Source organism: Leptosomus discolor, chromosome 1 (assembly GCF_034619465.1).
Source record: "Leptosomus discolor isolate bLepDis1 chromosome 1, bLepDis1.hap2, whole genome shotgun sequence".
Lineage (NCBI taxonomy): Eukaryota > Metazoa > Chordata > Aves > Leptosomiformes > Leptosomidae > Leptosomus > Leptosomus discolor.
Genome location: NC_141391.1, coordinates 92431311 through 92453398, shown reverse-complemented (window position 1 = coordinate 92453398; position 22088 = coordinate 92431311). Strand labels below are relative to the sequence as shown.

At 35.3% G+C, this 22088-nt stretch overlaps 1 protein-coding gene across 2 annotated transcripts in view; it reads left to right on the top strand.

The window, feature by feature from the left end:
* Window positions 1-22088, top strand: part of DMD (dystrophin) — a 1194940-nt gene that overhangs the window by 465674 nt on the left and 707178 nt on the right. For both annotated transcript variants that reach the window (XM_086469458.1, XM_086469399.1), the window contains 7 exons: window positions 2040-2153; window positions 3652-3807; window positions 6247-6417; window positions 8767-8949; window positions 10496-10630; window positions 11363-11512; window positions 19766-19927. In XM_086469458.1, the coding sequence (XP_086325584.1) occupies window positions 2040-2153; window positions 3652-3807; window positions 6247-6417; window positions 8767-8949; window positions 10496-10630; window positions 11363-11512; window positions 19766-19927 (1071 nt within the window). The remainder of the gene's footprint in view (window positions 1-2039; window positions 2154-3651; window positions 3808-6246; window positions 6418-8766; window positions 8950-10495; window positions 10631-11362; window positions 11513-19765; window positions 19928-22088) is intronic.

The following is a 22088-nucleotide window of genomic DNA, read 5'->3' as shown; positions in this document are numbered from 1 at the left end:
GGACGGAAAAGCCATTGGATTGAGATAAAGACAGGGAGATAGCTTACTAGTTACCATCATGGGCAAAACAGACACAGCTTGGGGAAAATTAAAATAGATTTGAGTACTGAGGAACAAAGAAAAAAAATTAAAACACCTTCTCTCCCCCTCCCTCTTTTTCCCAGTCTGCTTTACTGTACTTAAACAACGGGTCCACTGGTGGCAGCTGGAACTGGCTGTGTTCAGTGCAGGGCAGCACCTGGCCTCTCCTCACAAAGGCCACCCCTGCTGCCAAAACCTTGCCGCATAAACTCAATATAAATAGGAAAACTGGAAAGTGTTTTTATCAATAGTGTAATGAAATATTTGCAATGGCACAAAACAGAGCAATACACTTGGCTTGAGAAATTCAAACATTTGTCCTTTTTTTTCCCCCTTGGATTTTCTGGATAGAGGTTTAGAGGTTCTCCCACTGCTCTTAAAAGGAGAAAGTCCTGAACATTGTGACCATGCTCTGTACAGCATGTATTTTTAAAGCTATGTGAACTATTGTTGCATACATTCTTAGCCTTTATATTTATTGCAAAAGTCATTGTAGTACGTGTTAATAGAAACGTGATTGTCTTTTCAGCTTTTTTTCCAATTTATGAAATGTGTGAGCATGGGATATGATTAAATCAGTGTCAACAAATAAAATGCATTTACAGTCTGACTCAAAATGCAAGTCATACGTTCAATCTTCCTTGGTAGCTGGAGACTGATCTCTTTTTAAGTAAATCCCATCAAATCTATATTTTGCAGCATTAATGAACTACACTTACTGTATTCTTGTAAAGGTATTAAAGTTTCATCATGAAGTATGATTCTGAACTATTTTTACTGACTGATAATGGAATGTACAGTAGATACTTCAAGAGTGTTTTGGTATTTGCCATTCTGAAATATTCTGATAATTTCTGTATGATTATTTTTATTAGTTTAGTTCATTTTCCAAGGTAGGCTGCTGTTATCAAGCACATTAGGAAAATGTTCCCTTTGGTTATCTGTCTCATAATAGTTGCTAAGGCATTTTTTTACAGATTTTAGGGCACCGTCTGTATTCTGATGAAATGCCCTTTTTTGTGCTTTAATTCAACTTTGCATTTAGCATATAATACCAATATATACTTCACTGTTGATGAAAACAGTTTGATGTACTGATGCTTTATAATTTGCCTTTCAAATTTTTGTCATTTAGAATTATTATTTTAACGTGGATATTAATTGTTTACCTAAGGTGGCATTTTAAGGTAATTTTAAGTGACATTTTTGAAATCTCATCCCACCTTTCAAGATATTAGATTATCTGTGTAATGTTGCCTGGGACTGGTAGCATTCCCTCTTTTCAAGTGTTTGATGTTCAGCTTTTTTTATTAATTGCAAGGGTTAATTAAAGACCACTGATTACAAATATTGTAGTGCTAGAAAGAATAACTGAGAGTCAGTCTCTGAAAAGACTTATTGAGTCATTGTATGGTTTTAGTTTCTGGAGTGATTCTGTTTCAATTACTGATTCAGGTTTTGGTTTTGGTTTGTTTTTTTTTTTTTCATTCTGAGTAGTTAGGGAGATTTTCCTGTCTTGTGTTCTGGTGGAGAAATAGGCAATAGAGCATACAACTTCCAAAAAGAGCCTGAAATTTAAATTGAAGCACAGGAGGATTTGGTAGGTGAGCATGAATTAATTGCCGAGTATGAGTAGTCTGAAGCTATACGAGGAGCCAATGAACACATATGCAGCATCTAAACACAAATGGTATCTGGAGGGCGTAAACTTGAGAGCCAGAAGGTTGCCTGCTTATAGACACATTAAACTTGGGCAGAAATGCTCAGAGTGCAGGCTAGAGAGTCGATAACAGTCCCAGATAAAATTGTTTTTGCTTGTTTGCTGTGTTTGTATTTTTCAGACAGTTCAATAATCTTGAAATTACATTGCGGTGAGTTTTAGTCGCAGTGCCAGGATGAATTACACTATTGCCAGTCGTGTTCTGTACGATGCAATAAAATGTCTTTTTAATACACAGAATGACACTAAAACACTGAAGAAGTGGATGGCTGAAGTGGATGTTTTTCTGAAGGAAGAGTGGCCTGCCCTTGGTGATTCAGAAGCACTGGAAAAGCAACTTGAGCAATGTACGGTGAGTATTACCTGCCTGCCCGGCAATTATTCAGTTCTTCTTTATGAGACTAGCTTATGCAGAAGTTACAGAAATTATTGCTCTACCTAAAAATAAATTCATGTTGTAAGGGGGTTGTCTTCTGCAATGTATTTGAACCTCCTGCGTTTCCTGGGTTTGAAGGAAAATTCTGTTTAACGAAATGGAAACATTAATACAGGGAGGTGGCATACAGTGACTATAGCATTATGTATTTGTAGCAGGAGCAAAACATCAAAGAGGGTACTTGCAGGAAATAGTAAGTTAGTAGCCTCTCAAGATAACTGTTTATTTACTTTGTTGAGTTTACAAACATTGCATGCTTATTTTTTATAAACTGTACAAGCTGTGCCAGAAGATCTTTTTCTGTATGTATTATTCACGTATAATTTACAAGCTTTTCTGACTATACCAAAAGAACTTTTTCCGCTAAACTTAACAAGTTCCAGGATTTTGTCCCAGCAGAGTTTTAAAGCATCATGAAGTATTGATACTTCCATCACAGGGTTTACAAATTCTTCTGCCTGTCCCAACAGAGTATGTAAGTGCAGTGAATCTTGTAATCCATGGTAGTCCCTGTCTATGTTCACTGGAATTTACAAGTTCTGTAAATGTTCTGGCAGGATGTGTAAATATTATGAAACATACCTACTGATCTTACAGAACTACGAGCGCCTCAGACTTTCTGTCTTACCCCTTTATTTAAATAAAAATTATTATAAATTATATAAGACAAGTCTTATCTCTACTAAGTAGTAAGTTACATGTAACTCCTTTAGAATCTGTCATGTGAATTTATGAAGAGTTTGCACAAGTATTAGCCATTAGTGGCAAATATATAATAAAGCTACCAAAATCTTCATCGTCTTTTATGTGTTTACACTTCCAGCCTTTTCCACTGTGTAGGAAGCCCAGGTAACATCTGCAGCACTGAAGAAGGCCTTAGGAAATAAAATTGGAAGTGGTAATTTGGAACTACCTCGAGGCTTAAATAATGTTCAACCACAAATAAAATTCTAATAACTAGATATAACCAGAGAATGTCATCATTCAGATAATTTTAAGGAAGTTATCAGGTGAATTACCAACCCAAGGGTGATGCTGACATAGTTAATAACATGCCTTCACAGATAAATTTCCACCATTATGATGGGATGCACTTTCACAAATATGAATATCTAGGCATTGTAATAGATACAATAGATGTAATATTACATATGGGTGTATATACAGTATATACATAACATTTGAAATTCATTATATATATTTTGCAAATTAACTTTTTCTGGTATGGCAGATTGCGACATTACAGCTGCTTGTTTGTTTTTAAATTTATTTTCATAGTTAAGTCTGTTAATTGTGCTCGTTTGACTGGAGATCTGGACCATGTCAGAATCTCATGTAGGCATGTTTTAATAGGGATGGAGTATCTGAAAATTTCTGTGACTACTGCTTGCCTAATCTTCTGCTATTCCTTTAGGCTTTAGTAAATGATATCCAGACAATCCAGCCCAGTTTGAACAGTGTTAATGAGGTTGGGAAGAAAATGAAGAGTGAAGCAGAGCCAGAATTTGCTTCCAAAATAGAGACAGAACTAAAGGATCTCAATGTTCAATGGGAACACATTTGCCAACAGGTAACAAGTCTCCTGCTGTGACTTGTTCATTTTAAATTAATAATCACTTTTCTGATTGGCAGAATTTGTCCTTCTGTGCATATCCAGTAGATGTGAAGCTGAATTTAGACGTTTGGTTCATGTTAATTAAACTTCTGTTTTAGGAATTTGATTTAGCATGTAACAATACATGTAAATTATGTTTCTTTACAATACAATATCTTACTATTTTATAACAAAGTTATATGCTAATATCTTAGATCTTAACAGCAATATAATTTATGGCTCCTAGCTTTCTGAAAATGTTATACAGGCGTTTGCCAAAAAATCAAGTTCTGTGTTTAGAGTTACATTTTCTTTTGCGTCATTGTACTCATGTGTACTCTATATGAAATAAGACACTAAAGCAGTGAAGAGTTCAAAATTCAGTAACTTGGAATTAAGAGTATGTGCACATATGCATGTGTGAAAATTACAGTCTCCAATGTGTGTATATATAGTACATATGCATTTGAGAGAATGAGACATAACAGGAAAGGACAGTTCTTTTGTTTTAATTAAAGACATTCTTAATAAATAATTTTACAGATTAAGGAAGTTAAAAAATACTGATATTTCATTGACAGCATTTGGATTTCCATTCTTTGTGACAGTTCAAAGGAAACTTTTCGTGTTATATTACTTTTACTTTTTTTTCTACTTGCTCATCTGTTGTCTACTTTTTTAATGTGTATTTGCATAACAGCAAAACTATTACTTTTCAAGGCCATCTAATGTTTTCTAAAATGATTATTCTTCAGTTTATATGTGAAAAATAGCCTCTGTATATTTTTCTGCTATACATAGTTATCAAAAAGTTTATCTTTGAAACCTGGAAAACGTTTTATTGATCCAGTTCTGTAGTCTTTTCACTTGAACTGACGTGAAGTTTTTAATTGCTTATTTTTGTAATATTAACAAGCTGGATATCTTTGTACTTCTCACAGAAAATTCAAGTAATGCCTTATGAGTTTAGAAGTCTGTTACAGTGTTCTTCTGCCTTCCCCCCAAAAAACTGCCTGTAATAGTTCTATTCAATACACAGCACAAATTACTGCCTCTCAGTGGGCATTTCTAACACAACTTCTTCAGTAATAGCTATTAAAACACATGAGTATAAATATAAAAATCTGTTTATGTTTGTATTTATATTTTATTATTTTATTTATAATCAGTTTATATAAATATAAAAAGATCTGTGGGGATTTCTTGAAAGGATTTGGAAAAGTCAGCTTGAGTTGATATACATGCACTTAATATGATTGTGAGAGCTAACAGCATTCACATACACTTTCCAGGTGGCAGGAGATTACTCTCTTCTGGTGCTGTGACTGAGGAAAAGGCAATTTTGCAGGGCCACGTATGGTTCTGCTTTTACAGTTGTTTGATATCAACTTTTTATTGTTACTCTGTTTCAGTCTGTAAAACAATGTTTATGTAGAACAACATTTATGTTTAACAGCCAGTCAAGAATAAGAACAAAACCAGTAACAGTCAGAAACTAAGACCAAATACTAAGACACAGTTCCTCCTGATGTTACTGAAAATAGCGTTTACTGAAGTAGTATCACAGTGCAGGAGACTGGAGCGATCAGCTCTGCAAGCCCAACTCTGAAAAATGGCTACTAACTGGTTTTGTTGCAGACTTTTTTATACCATTGAAAGATGGCTCAGCCAAGGGCTTGATCAGTTATGGGCAATTTTGATAGGCTGATACACAATTCATAGAATCATAGAATGGTTTGGGATGGAAAGGACCTTAAATATCATCTAGTTCTATGTATGAGCTATGTAACATAAGTTATATGATCCCTATATAGTGATTGACAAAGGATGTAGCGAAAGTATTTTTCCCTTTAAGATAAGTAGTTTCTTCCAGTAGGAGATTCCTTTTTTACTTACCTATTTTTTAGATATACACCTTTCTGAGAGGTTCAATAATGACTTCATCAGTAGAAGTTAAGCATATTAATTTATTCTCTAGCAATTTGCATTCAAACTGGTTAGAAGGTCACCTGACTTTATAGTTCAGGAGCCTCTGGTTTCACTTTCACCCCTGGATGCACTTTCAAGGTCTCATGTGGTTGTTCTTGTTACATCTTTTAGAAGGTAGTCCCTGGGTAATAGATTTTTTTCAGATTTCTTATCTGATGACCTCAGCATATGGTGTGGAGTCGTGTGCTAGGATCATTGAAAACTCATTCTGCAGAGCAATGACTTGCTAAAAAAGAAAATATGCACATGTGTAATACTTTGTTGATTTCCTATGATTAATATCTATCTAATTAATTGTAATCATCAGCCTAATTACAGAAATGTTATTAGTATAGGATTTAATTTTGTTCTTTTCAGGGTACACTTATTGTCAAGTTTGTACAGTAGCCTTACTTCAGGTACCATGTAATCTTTTCTTTCTTAAAGGCCTATGCTAAGAAGGCAGCTTTAAAAGGTGGTTTGGATAAGACTGTGAGTCTCAGAAAGGATTTGTCAGAGATGCATGAATGGATAACACAAGCTGAAGAAGAATATCTGGAAAGAGATTTTGAGTATAAAACACCTGATGAATTACAGAAAGCTGTTGAGGAACTGAAGGTAAAAGATTAACTAATTCCTTGAGCTGTGTTCAAAGTTCTTTTTGAAGCTTTCATTGTAAAAAAAAGTCTACCCTTTATTTAGGAAGGTGCCTTTTGAGATCTACTTGTTAGTCTAAAATGTAAAGTAGTAGCTGGCTTGAATTGATTTCTATTCAGAATATGTTGGAAGATACTCTTTCACAATACTGCGTAGCTGTTTTTTTTTCTCTTTGCTTTATTGGATACTTGATTTTGATGCAGCTTCAACATTCTTTAACTTAAGGAATAGTTCTCAAGAATCGGTTGTTAACAGCAGTTAACTTACACAGTGAAATCAGTTTTATCTCTTCTCTTTATATTATGCATGGGGAGGGAGGAGATTTAGGACTTCAGGATGCATGTTTCTTTACTATAGTAATGTAGGAACAGCATATTTCAGTCTCAATTAATGCTGTTTCTTTCATGTAGAATGAATATGTCCTTTGGATAAAAAGATTAATTTGTGATACATGTTTAAATATACCCTTGCTTAGCCACCGGATGTAGGCTTGATTTTTGTTTCATAGAGGAATTATTTGGCTTGTGCTATTCAGGAAGGCAGATTATATGGCCTGAACAATCTATCCAAAACTTTGTTCACAAACTTTTCATTGCCCATAGGGTTTTGCTGGTTTGAGAGTATCTGACCATGCAGCTGATGATCTTTTCATTTACTGACAGAAATGACTTGATGCCAGTCAGAATATACAGAATATATGGAACAAGTTTGATGCGTTGTAAATGAGACAAATACATTAAAAATATTAATCTGCTCTAGAGATACAGTTATTTTTTAGTAATTAAATAACAAAACTGAAATTTATACATTGCACTGCATAATAAAACAGGTAAAACATATAGTTTTAGACACAACTCCCGTTATGGATTTTCTAATGAATATTCTGTACTTCCAGCTGAAGTACAGGTACATTCAAACTGTGACACCTCGAGCTATGCAGATTACCAGATCATTTGTCATGTATCACTTCACCAGCTCCTGGTGGTCATTTCCCTGAAGGCTTGCAGCCACCTCTCCTGTCACACAGGCAAAATCTAGGCCAGAATTCTTTGTTCATCCTGCAGTCCATTTCTTCCCACAGATAGGGAAGAGGAAAGCCAAGCAACCTAGTAAACTTTCTCTGGCAATGGTAGCCTGATCCAAGTTATTCTGCTTCAATGACTTCCTCAGACCCAGAGGGAAAGAAGGTTGTCAGGAACAAGATTTTGGTTTAACGTTTTTGGCCCAGGGAGTTATCTTAAATTCCTGTGAAGACCAGTACACACCGATGACACTATGTATACAATCACTGTGTTTCCAATACTGAGTGACATCATCCTATTGGGAGCACTCAGAGTAAACAATGCTAGGTATGACAATCTTGTATCTTAATGAGGCAGCATAAAAAGGGGGAGAGTAGCAAGAGGTGAAGGAAGAAAGCTGGGAATCGAATTGATCGGTTGTTGTGGTTACATAGGCTAAAACAGAGAAAAGGTGGCAGGTTGGTGGTTCCAGATCACTTACATAGGATTTGTTACTTTATTGGTTTTAATTCACCATCCATTAGCGGTTCTCTGTGTCCCTTGGATCTTTATATTTCTTATGTCTCTCCTTTGTTAAACTTGTCTGCCTAGGGTCTAACACAGAAGAGCTGTTTAGGAGAATGCTCCCTTTTCGTTCTTTCCTCTCTTCATGTTAGGTCAATGTTCAGCAGTGGTGAATAATGACACTGATTTTTCTGTCTCTGTAAATTGAGAGAATGAAATCAACATTAATGCTCTGATAGAGGTGTGAAATATACACTGGAAAAATTATTTTCTGAATTTCTCTTTAAATGCAGGTTAATGACAATGGCAAGGAGAGGAAAATCAGTCAGAAGTATCAGAAGTATTCTTTTTTCTCTCTTGCTCCTTGTTATTGTACCTTTAAACCTGTGCACATTTGTAACACAACAGATTTTTTTTTTGTCATTGTGGTTCATGAGGTATTATGGCAAAGGTGTATGGAGCATTTCTTGGAGAAGAAAAAAATAAAATACTGAAATGTTTTACTATTCTGAGAGCTACAGAAAACTAAATAGTCGTGAGATGTTAAATTGTGTTAAATATCGTGTATTGGCAACAAAATGAGAAAAAGTTTTTTGTATGCATTCAAGTTTATATCAGAAAGTCTGATAATTAAATGGCACTTGGGTTGTTTTTTTGTTGTTGTGGAGTTGTTTGGGGTTTTTTTCCTCTCTGACAAAATTCTGTCAGGGAGAATTCTAACAGTTATTAAAAATAAGTTTCCTTCTCAAACCAGTACTACAACTTTTTGTTTGTTTGTTTTCAGAGAGCGAAGGAGGAAGCCATGCAGAAAGAAGTGAAAGTGAAGCTTATTACTGATTCTGTGAATAATTTTATAGCAAAGGCTCCACCTGCAGCTCATGAGGCTTTGAAAAAGGAGCTTGATGTTCTAATTACCAGCTACCAGCGACTCTGCAGCAGACTGAATGGAAAGTGCAAAACTTTGGAGGTTGGATATCTTGTCAGTCATTGTGTTTATAGCCCTTCTAACTCCAAAAGTAAGGTAGAAGGCAAAGATGTATTGTCATACGGGATCATGAGTAGCCCAAGGCTGTCCTCGCTTTATGAGCCATATACCAAACACCACATGGTATGAGATATATAAATAAATATTTTTGAGAATCATATATGCTGGAGAGTCATATTAAAAGAAAAGCCTCAGACATGGCTCTTAAATGGGAGACAGCAATGGCTGCTCAGGGTTCTTATCCCTCATGAGAATAAACAAAGCATCTGGCTTCTGTAACAACCCTGTGATGTTGTTTTCACCGTCTCCTCTAGGCTTCTTTCTTCCTTGGCTAAGGATTTTGATTAAATGGCCCTGAAGCTGGACAGGTGTTGTTATCTCAGCATGGGAACAGCATTTGATCTGCTGGCAAGCTGAGTGTGTCTCATGCATTTTGAGTTGACCCTGTCATTTTGGCCAACTCCATTAAAATTCTTGCCATATTATATGTGGTCACAATGAATTAGGTATGATTTTCTGCTGTGAACTAAATTACAATAGCCAACTGCATACAGAACTATTATATACCTGAGTAAAGTTTATCTCCTCCAAATTTCACTGTGGAAAATTAGGTGTGTAGTCTTGAGATGGTAATCTGTTTTTCCCCTGATCACTGATGTTGCTGTTGTGTGGTAATATCCCTCTATAACCTCTTCCCAGACCAGACACTTACATTTTATATGACCAAAGTTAGGTGAGATGAATTATACTGTGGGAAGCTTGATCTACAAACAGCCTAATGCATCTCAATAAAATTGTTTTAACTTCTACTAACAAAAAAGGAACAATGAAAAGATGATTTATGGAGAGTTTAAATGTTGTGCTTGTGGATAAAGTGTCATTTTTATCTGCTTATTTAAGTATCTTCAGGCATTGTAAAAATAAAATATTAGACATTAATTTAATTCCAGGAGAATAAGCACATAATTTCATTTTATAACATTATGTTTAGTGCTCTAGCACTTAAGTGGTCTATAAATTGCACTAAATGTGGTTTAGAATTAATTTCCGTAGAGATTTCAGTCAGAATTCTTGAAAGCTGTGTTTTTAGACATTTTATGAACTTGTGCTTTAAGTAATTAATATACAGAACTACATGTTGCAATAAAGACATAAACTTCTAACATGTGTCTTTAAGAATTCTGATAATTTGTATATTTATGTATTACAAGAAAATTTTGCAGAAAGGCCTATAATGTGGATAATTCATGAGACAGAAGATTCAAGTTGTGTTTCGCAGAAATGTTCACTTTTTCGTGTCATCTTCTCTGGTTTTACTTTGTTTAATCAAAATGGTTTGTTTGTGTATTATATTTATTCAGAACATATAAATACTGGGGGAAAAAATCAACTCTATGGCACTGTAACCATCAGATATCAACCATGTTGTTTGGAGAATGTAGCATGCAATGTTTTGAATGTTCTAATAAGTGAAAGTTGGCTGTGAGATTTTCAGTCTCAATAACTTTTTTTTTCTTCTCTCCATCAGGAGGTTTGGGCATGTTGGCGTGAATTATTGTCCTATTTGGATGCAGAAAACAAATGGCTGAATGAGGTTGAACGGAAACTCAAGGCAACTGAAAATATCCAGGGAGGTGCAGAAGAGATTTCTGAGTCTCTAGATGTAAGTGCTGACTTAAATAATACCAAATTACATGTATTGATGAATTGTAAACCACATTGCATTGCAAACAAATTATGAAACAACGTTACACACGAGCAAGATGCAGAGTATTTAGAAAGTCCTATGTTCTCCCTTGATTCAACAAATGAGGTTCTTAATTTGAATCCACCTAAGTGAAATAGAGTAATGAAATGTGTTATCCCTGATATCATATACAATTTTTAGTGACAATAAAATACACGTTCTTAAAAAATGTGGCCTCACTGAAGCCAGTCAAAAAATGTTGAGGACTTCAGAGAGAGCAAATTCTTCCTATTACTGCAACTCTGTTTATTATTACTTAATTTTTATTCATGGAACCTTTCAGATTTGCAGAAATTTAAGTTAAGAGTATTAATAGATCAAAATACAAAACACTATGTTGTTAATGCATTTTTGCTGTTGAAATTCATCCAAATTTTTTATTTTTAATTACACCAATACTCCCAGTGAACTCATTTGGCATAGTCCATATGTTTAAAATTGAGTACCCAATTTATTGCTTTGCAAAAAATCTTTAGTTGTTTTTGGTAATAAGTAGTCAAGACATGAGGCATAGATATTTTTCTTTTCTCTCGACTTTGATTGTATATGAAATGAGAAGTTTCTTACATTTTTGAGGCAAATTGGGATTGATCTGTAGAATCTTACTTGCAGAAAGGAGAACAAACTACTTTTTTGACCTTGTTTCAGTCTTTGGAACGTTTAATGAGACATCCGGAAGACAATCGCAATCAGATTCGGGAATTGGCTCAGACTTTAACTGATGGTGGAATCTTGGATGAATTGATCAATGAGAAACTTGAGAAGTTCAATACTCGATGGGAAGAACTTCAGCAGGAGGTATATTTAATAATTGGCTATCCTCCCATTAAAGAGCTGACAGTCTAGCACCATTTAAAAAAAAGGAAAAAAGAAGTTACTTTGTTGATGTAGTTCCTAAACGGTACACAAACAAAGACATGTTAGAAGTGGATGGTGTGTGTAGGTGTAGTGGGCTAACTCTGGTATGTAGCAAAGCACCACATAGCTGCTCGCTCAGTCCCCATGTCTCCTGGTGCAATGGGGGAGAGAACTGGAAAGGCAGAAGCAAGAAAACTCACAGATTGAGATAAACACAATTTAATGAGTGAAAGAAAAAAAGGGAAAAAGCAAGTGGTACAAGATGAATCACTTGCCACCAGGAGACTAATGCCCAGGCAGTCCCCAAGCAGTGGCAATTTTGTAAAAACTCCCCCCCCAGCCCCATTTTATGGCTGAGCATGACTCTGCATGGTACAGAATATCTCTTTGGTCAGTTCAGGTCAGCTGTCCAGACTGTGTCCCTTCCCAGCCCCTTGCCCACTCCCAGCCTACTTGCTGGGAGGGGCAGAGTGAGAAAGTGAAGGCTTTGGCACTGTGCAAACACTGCTCAGCAATAGCTAAAACATAATAGTTATCTACACTGTTTTGGCCATCAGTCTAAAACGTAGCACCATATGGGCTGCTGTGAAGAAAATGAACTCCATCCCAGACGAAACCAGTAAAATAGGTAACCCTAAAATTCCAAAACTGAAGTGACCATCTAGTGGATTTAATCTTCAATTCATAGAATCATAAAATCATGGAACAGTTTTGGTTGGAAGAGACCTTCAAGATCATCAAGTCCATCCTTTGTCCTAGCATATTTAGAGATGCTTTCTCTGACAAAACTCTTATTGAGAAGGAAACTATTTTCAAAATTAAATATAAAAGGAACATTATCTTACAGATATATTCTTTACTAAATAATAAATAGGAGTCTTGGAATCAGTGAAAGATTTTATAAAGACACTTCAATATAGAAACATGTTTAGCACAAGAGGGGTCAAATCTTGCAGTATGCTAGATAAGCAATCTTTGCCACAGACTCCAAGGAGAAAATTTTACTAATTCTTTGATACCGCTAGTGGGACAGTATACTTTTTTGCTGGTGAGTCAGTGCAAAACTTGTGCATGAATATTTACTTTTAATACTAGGAGCTTATTTAGCATATGTTTGTGTGCATACTAATACAAATATGTGTGTATGTGTATAATGACAGGACCAAATGGGATTCGCCAAAGGACTTTAAGGCAACCAAAGGATACATAAGGAAATAGCTCAGCTACTAGTAGTTTACTAGTAAGAACGACGGGGACAAACTCTAAATAAACACAGAACAACCTTACAGGACAAAGTAACAAGGCAGTAAAATTACAGAAGTATTCAGTGCAAATACATGAAAGTGATACTCATGGAGGAGTTCTGACTTCATACACAAAACTGTAACTTTTGAGCTGACATACTGTTCAGAAGGAAAATCTTGGAGTTATGAAGAGAAATAGCAGGTAGATGTTAGCTCAGTACTTGGTAAAGATCAGAAGGGAATTATTAGGGAAAGACCTAGCAATGGACACAGAGGCCCTCTTTATGATTAACCAGAACATGTTCAAAGATGAACTACAAAGATGATCGAAAGTCACTCAATTTCAATGATATCATTCAACGATGGACAAGTAAAGATTTTTTTGAAAGAAGCTGTGTTAGAATGAAAACAATCTACCATGACAGTTACATTTTTGTTTCTTTCATGGTGCTTGAAAACTACTTAATCTCGAAAAAAGTGGAAATAAAAACACTACAGTAAAAACTAAGGAAAGGTCCTCAGCTTTTCTGAGCTTAGACTTGAAGGATGGGGGGAGAAAGAACCTGGTTCTCTCTACTAACTACCTGGTAGTAGTCCTGGTGCAGTCCAGGCATTCACGTAGTCCCATTATTGCTGAACAGTGTCATAACAGAAAAGTAAACATAACTTTCTGTATACCTGCTCTTTTTTTTTTTTTTCTTTTGCATCTGAGTTCTGTTTGAAATCAGATACATTCCCTGGAATTTTGCTTCATGGTATCAGTTGTTTTTTTCCTGACTTGGAGGAGAAAACCAGGAATATACAGAGGAATTCCAGTGTGTGAAAACAGGACTTTCAAATAGTCTCACTGAGTGGTGGGTGAATACTATTCAGTCTTCATAATAATAGACATTAAATCAAAATTCATGTCAGCCACAGGGGTTAGATGTGGAAAACGTAAAGATGTGTGAAATTCTGCAGACAATTTGAATGAGTATACAAGCAAAATTTATTAGAAATGTATTTACTGCTTTCCAATTTAATTTAAATAAAGGCAACGGGGGGGAGGGGAGAAGCCCCCCGCCCCTCTTCCTTGAAAGCTTGATCTGATATTTAGTAGTTGAATACTAATGGTAAGGTCTGTATATGAATATAAGTGCTGTAAAGAAACTGTTGCAATCACAAGTGATTCAGCCACGCCTCTTCTTTACTGTATGTGTTTTCTACAATAAAATATTGTATTAATTTTTCCACTGAAGTCTCACACACTTTTTTTCATAGGTTCCTGCCACTGAATTTTCCATGCTGTTTGTGTAGCCCTGTTGAAATCCAAACAGCATGCACTCTCCTTGCATAAAAGTACATTGCAGGCACATAACATATTCAGCTTGTGTTCAAGGTCAGTTTATTTCAGACAGACTAATAGGCTGTCCTAATGTGGTTAAGTTATTTATTTTTATTTGAATAATTGTGCAGGTAATTACCAAGACAATAAGCTCATGTGGGCAGAAACTGATATGTGAAATATTTATTCACTACTAACAGGGCAACCTAACCAAACCATTGCCATATGAATGATGCTGCGAGACAATACAGCCTTGCTACTGAGATAGAGATTCATTTTTAGAAGCAGATAATGGCTTTATGTTTGTATGCCTTATCATCTTTAGTTAACAAAGACTGAGTGTGTCTAGTTTGCTTTTGAATGTCTGGGGCTGATCGATAAGCAACATATACCCTATCTTTACTTTTCAAGGACTGATTCACTTACAACTCTATATAGTGGATCTAAAAAACACTGTTGTCTGAAGAACTTCGAGCTAATGCAAGTGGCTATCATCGCCTGTAATGCTGAAAGTTATTTACATCCTGTCGAGCTAGCTTCAGAAATGTCAGCTAGATATTCTTGAGCCTGTGTTTGCAAAAAATTGTACAAAGCGCTATTGTTCAGATGGGCTTTACACTAGATTCAATTTTTGTTCTTGGGGACTGTCTCTTAATTTCTTTTAGGACTCCCCTCATGATTACCCTTTGTTTCTTTCAAAGAGCACACATCCATCATTTGACACAATTTCTCTGTTTTTTTCTCCTCTCAAGAGGAGAAAGCATTCTTCATGCCCTGTTTCTATGTGATTGCTTTAAAGGCTGCTAAGAGGGCTGCTTTTAGAAGTTCTGAGGCACTATCTGTCTGCAGTGATAACCTAAAGAGATAAAGAAGTCCTCCTTGGTATAGTTTACAGTTTTGGAATACAGTTGATCAAAGAAGAATATCACTTTATGGCTGAAAGGTCAAATATTTGTAACCACTTCCTTTAAAAATGCACTGTGAAATATTACTAGAATTTGCAGAAAAATTAGCCCTAGCTTGGCGGGTATTAAACATTCTTGGGCCCAAAATGAATGTTTTGATTGTTAGAAAAGGAGTTTCTAGTTTAACTCTAAACACTAATCCACTCTGAATGCAAACAAAAAAACGGAGATTAACACGTTAACAATTTGATTCAAAACGTACAGAGATGTTGTGATATATCTCAGACACAAACATTATAACACCAAGAATGAAGTTAAATTTTAAAGTAAGTTAAACAAGTTAAGAAGGAATTTTAAAGTTAAAGTTTTCTGCCTTTTAAACTTTACCCTGAGGTAGCATTTCTCAATAATTAGAGTGTAACTGAGCCAAAAAAGAAAAGCTAACATATTTCTGATTTTTTCAACAGACCCCCTTTCCATGAGTTGTAACTTATAAGCTAATTAATGTATTTGTTTCTGCATTTAAAATAAACACACTGTGTAGTAAAAATACTTTAATTTTTGAAAGGCTTTGTTCTATTTTTCTCCCCACAGCACAACTACTGAGTACTGCCTCAACAACAAAACTCTACTTGGTTTTAACCATAAAACTCTAACCAACATCTTAGTAACTGCATGTGTGACTAATGTCATTAAATACATGAAATGTATTTAAGGAAAAAGTGGCAATGTCTATAAATATAGCTTTATAGCATTCAACATCAAAGAATGAGATATAGTCATAATCAACTGTTTGAGCACCTCCAACTTTCCTTATATTTGACTAACTCTCAGTGCAGCCTTTCCCTTAATATGGCATTTTGTGTGGATAATATGCAATGTCACCATCTTCTGTGTTTGCCATTGATCTTTGTTAAATTGTAAACAGATTTGTGCAATACTATAATTCATAAAAATGAAATGTTATGCTTTATCATAAAAAGTAACTAAAAATCTATAAAAACCTGTACAGGCTTTAATAAGAAATCCATTCCATGAATATTTTTGCTTTTCTCTTTCATTCTGATAGTGCCTAACAGCAGAATTTTTGTTTGTTTGTTTTTATTTTCCTTGACAGCTGTCAACGTTTCCCTAGCTCAGAATTAATTAAACAGTTGGTTATTTTCCTGAGATTTCCCGCTTAGCAATTAACTGTCTGACACTTTCCTTTAGAGACCAAAGCCTTCAGCTTTATTGACTATGATCTGATAGCAGAGCTAGAGCTTCCTGTTACGTCTTCAGACCCGTTTATACACTGCGATGTTAAACAATCGATTTATTCCACGGAGGAATAGAAAAACTGTAATTTTCAGAGAAAAAAAACCAACAAAACCAACAAAAACGGAACAAAATCCAAAACAAAACCACCCAAAACAGGACATCATACATTAAAATGTTTGTATATTATAGATATGTAAATTTCAACTTTCACATGTCTTTTAAAAATATGCATATATGGATTTTCACATGCACAAAATTATGAGTTTTAAAGACAAATTTGAAAGTCAGGTTCACAGATGTAACTGTGCAGTATGTCTGCCCCTTTTTGTAAAACCCTCTAATATTTAACTCCATCAGTAACTCTCTTTTCTACTGAAAGAGAGGAGGAAGCCTCCTCCATATTTTGACATTCCCCTCGATTGAATTGATAAGTATTCTGCAATGCCAGTGGTAGTGTCAGGGACCTACTTAGTGAACAGGATTATGTTTTCGGGTCAACTGTTGTGTGCTGGAGAAATATCTTGCATTACATGAGTGTATTGTACCTTTTATAAGATTATTATGAAGATTTTCGTTAGGTTTGTTGTATGAATTGAACAGGGTCAGGGTAGAGGCTTGACTTGAGGTGAGTGTGCAGGATGGAATCTGTTTCCAGTAAGCAATACAGACAAAAAAAAATTAAAGGAGCACCCATTTATATCCCAGAAAATCGTCACAACTGTGAAGGTGCCATTTCCCAGCATTTGGCTCTGTGGTTCTGCTCCCACTGCCAAAATAATTCCTCTCTTGCACCAATGTATTCACATCTTGGTCTGATATCATCCATTCATTCATCTAAACTGTTCACGTTTTTTGGAAAAGATGTGCTTTTGTTCACTTGGAAGATGCAAGATGTCACTCAGGTTCTCAGACCATAGTCAAACTCCTGCTGAGGGCAATGAAGGGGGAATGTTTTGTCTTTGTGCATGTGTGTGTACGTACTTACTTTGTGTGCACATAAAGATACGACAAGCACGCATATATATTTATCTGACTTCATATTTGTTTGAAATCCAGGCGTAAAGATTCAGTCAGACTCAGGCAAGGATTTGTTATAATTCTTTCTTAACTTTATCTGCTTTAATATTTGATCAATGAGTTTGAGAATGTTTTAATTTTTTCAGTTATACTCTAAACCAGGATTTTGATACACATAATTTCTACAAATATCAGCACAAAAACAATTTTTCAATCACTACATGTTTGTGATACAATTTTAAGACTTCTGTGACTTTCCATGCAGTGATAACTGCTTCATTGTATGCGCTCGAGCTGCTCCTAAGGCTGACAACAAATTTATCTATACTTAAGCAAGCGCCTAGCTGCAAATAGTAGTTAGCATGAGTCAGCATTTAACAAAGGTTCAAAGCTTCAAGTATTGCTATGAAAGTAGTTTTTCAGAAGGACTTAGGACCAAATTTGTGTCCAGTATATTGAACTCTCCAGAAAGTGCAGGCACTTATTTTAATGGCTATTAAGAATGGAACTTTTTCAGTGTCTTATTTTAAATTATCAGAACACTGCAGCCCTCAGTATGAATGGAATATGCATGTAGATTAGTCCTACTAGTTAACCAGAGATTGGTAAAGGCAGAGAGATTTCCTTCCATGCTTCAGGAGGATGCCCTTACCCTGTGGGCTGCAGAAAGCTACTTATCCTGTTTCTCATCTAATGTGTCTTTCAAATGAAAAGATAGAGAGCGACTGTATCTTAGCCAGGCTTACAAACTAGTAGTAAGAATGCCAAGGTCAGTGGAAGCTGTGGGTTTTAACCCCGTTGCTTTGAACAGGCTGAGAGCATTGTAACGTAAAATCTCAAATCAGATGAAGGTAAAAGTCACTTAAGTAGCAAGCCTTTGTACTGTACTGTGAAGTTACACCGTTTTAATGGTTCATTTGGTAGGTAATAATACCTTAGTGGCTCAGGAGCTTCCATTAACACTGACAGTGTGGGCTTGATACATAAAGCTGCTCAGTTCCACAGAAGGTTTCTGGAACTCACAGTCATACAAGATTATCTGATCAGCTGTTTTGAAATAGCACAAAGCAGCTTACAAACACAAATATAGCAAATACTGGTTGGATCCCTATACTTTAACTAAGTCAAACAACTAACAAGAATCCTCACAAGAAATAATCTTTTTCATTTTTTAAATGTGAACCTCTATAACAGTCCAAGCTATGTGAAGAAGGTAAAGATATATCAAATGTTCTCACTGAATTGCTGACAGATATTTTTGTTCAAGGAGAGAATTTTGTAATAGGACTGAAATCAAGTTAAAGTATAGCTGGCTCACCAAAGAGAAAAAGTGTGATTTGACTTGAAAAATGGCAGGACACCTAGCAATGTTATTTAAAGACTGCTTGCTTTCTCCTTCCCCCTTTGATTCATGTCAAAGAAAGGTAGTCACTTATTCTGTGGTCAGAAGTATGGCTGGGCTTGTACAGAGAAAAGCTATTGCATTTAAGATTGTTGGTAATTATTATGTGCTTTGTATAAAGCAGAAACTCTGTTAGGCAGAAGCTGTAGTCTAAGTAAAACATGAGTCTGCAGGTGGACACGACAGATGGAAGAAACATACTGATCTGTTACAAATAAAAGTTAAAGCTAACCCATTTATGTCAAGTGTTTAAATGTATGTGTCTTTTAAAGGCAACTTAGAAGAAGAATTTGTTGTTCTGATTTGGTAAACCATAAAGTGAGTTCTTTTGAAAAGAAAGCATCCTTCTCAAATAAAAGGATTGTATAAAAGGTGATAGTAGGCAATCCACTGTGGTACTAGTAGCGGAGTAGAAGCAAGAGTCAACTTCCTAGGCTATAAAAGAGACTACGGTTAGAGTGATAATAGATTGGGCAAATCCACAGACAAGGATCCATCTCTTTTTTTTTTTCCCCAGAGTAGACTTTGCCTCTGTTCCAGACAGCTATTTGTACTTCATGTAAGAGATCTCCTCCTCAAGAGAGTCTTTATCCTTCTCACTGAAGTGGATTGTCTCAGATGGGATTGTGTTGACAGTAACCCTATTCTCAGTAAACAAAATCTCTTGAATTATATAATAAGATCAGGAGGACCGCTGTGCCTCAGAATGAAAGACTGCACGATCAGGATGGTTTTCTTATGCAGCTTTGCCAACTTTCACTCTGTATAGAAATCCTCAATGCATGCATTGGTTTTTCAGGGTTGCACAGTTTTAGAACTTGTCTATGCAATCTGGGGTTTTGTTTGTTTGTTTCTTACTAAAAAAGAACTGAATGGGTGGCAGAAAGATGCGCAACTTATCATACAAAAAGGTGGATGAGCACAAGTTAGGAGTACTATTTTTGATTCTCAACCTGCATTTTTTGGAAAAAAAAATAGTTGGAAAAAATGTATTATATGCATTATTACTGTGAATATTGATAACATTGTCATTGTTTTTAGGCCGTGAGAAGACAAAAGAGTCTTGAACAGAGTATTCAATCTGCCCAGGAGACTGACAAAACCCTCCGCTTAATCCAAGAGTCTCTTGCTGTTATTGAGAAACAGCTGACAGCCTACATTGCAGACAGAGTTGATGCAGCACAGGTCCCTCAGGAAGCACAGGTAAGTTATATACAGGTTTACCTGATGTGCTTACTGGCTTTTTCATTCAACAAGAGTGTTTGGTTGTCCCTCAGTCTCATATTAATAACAGGGATTTGCAACTTGATCAAGTGCAAGTAAATTTTAGGCAGGATTACTTTGAGAAGTTCAAGCTAATCTTCTAGTAAAGCCATATTATACTTCTGATTTATTTTATATACCTGTCCAGAAGTTGTAAAGAACTATAAATGTCATGGTAGACTCTGCAGTAGTTTTAAAATGACAAAGATAAACAATGTGACTCTTTAGATTCTAACTCCCATCCTAGAAAGAAGAAATACACCATCTGCACTACTCTTAGATGGCTCTTTTACAAAGTTGATTATGTGGCCTAGGGATTGTTACTAAACTACTGAAACATAGACAACATTGTTAGTTATTTCATGATGTGCACGTAAATGTATTTATATTTCAATTTTTACAGCTCATGTAAGTTTTACAGAAACAGTTTTTCCCATTCTTTAGAAATGGTTTATGGAGCCTTTGAAATAAAAATGTACACCTAATTCTCATTTTTACTCTTTCATTCTTTCTTCATAACTTCTGCTTTACTGCTGCATTAAAATGGTAAGAATACAAATCAAATAAAACCAAACATGTCTGGTATAAAATTATTAATATTTTACATTATTATGTGCAGCAACTTTTATGTAAATTCCACCTAGATTTAGGAAGTCAGATAACAAAATTTAAAAAAAAAAAAAATAGATCCAGAGAAATTGAAAACAAATGCTTTATAATGGTTTTAGAAGAGGCATTCAATTGTGTTTTTTCTGGCATGCCTGTGGAGTTTAAATCATTCTAAAAAATTAGTGTCTTGTATGGAGTAGCTTAGATTTTCTTAAATATATTCAAAGCTACATGTAAGTAGCCCTGAAAATCATGTTTTCTCTCCTTTAAAAATAAAGATTTCCATGCCTTTTGAATTAAAACATAGATAGATGTACATTTCAGTTGCTTTTCGTGTGTGTATGTGTGTGCTTGTAGGTACATGCAGATATTTTTATGTGTGTATATATGAATTAAACCAGTTATATTTAGAAAATGGGATCATATTTGCATTCATTCTTATTTTGAAACTGAGTCTAATTTATTTGCTTCTAACTTACATCAGTATAAAAATAGGATCAGATTCAGATTCATTGTTTTTAGTTTGAATCGTAAGCTATGTTAGATATCAGTTGACTCTCTTGAATAGTTTTTTTTTTCTTCCTTGAAATATGAATAATGTAAACATTTTTTATTAAATAGGTTAGAAATCAACATTTGTTAAAGAAGTATCAGTTTAATTTCTCATCTCATAATTATGTAACTCCAATACATAAGAAAAATTTGATATGAAAGTGTACTTTTTTTCTGGTGTATTTGGACCCTTACATTCTAGTAATTTTCAGTGCTGCTTCATATATATCCCATGTTTGCATTTGGTTTATGTGCGTCTTCATGTAAACATTGGTGATGATTACAGACTGTGTAACAGGAAGAAATTGAGAACTTCGATAACTGAAGCAGCTCAAGACTCAACCAACCTTAATTAGTGCACTTTCATGAGAAAATTTCAGCTCAGTGCTTTTGCGGAACTTGTTTCTGTTCTTGAGATTTTATTGTCTGATGTTAAGTTCACCGATTATACTATATCCACTGTGGGAAAATCAGCATAGAGTCTGCTGAATCTTTCCCTTTAATGTTTTTATTTTAAGATGCCAGAGGGACCTAATGAAAAAAACTTAATTAGCAACTGAACTGGTTTAATGCAAATATTGAAGTTCTCTGAAGTTCAGTCATGAAGTTCTTTAAAATCCTTAGAGGGGAAGGGAATAAACATCAATTTTACGCAGGTAAATACACTGAGTCATTCCTTCAGTGAACGGCCATGCCAACTGGTGGCAGAATAGGCACATACTGAACGGCCACATCTTCTGCGGAGCTTGTGCTGACACAGCTCTTTTGACGAGCTGAAAACAGTTCATTCATATAAGATACCCTACAATAGTGTCTGCACAGCTGGAATGGGAATCTTTCAGTTAATGATGTTGATTTCTGAGCAGCGGTCGGTTTATCTGTGCTGAGGGATTTAGCAAACTGTTCAGCAATATGTGTTGCATTTCTAGAAGAACATATG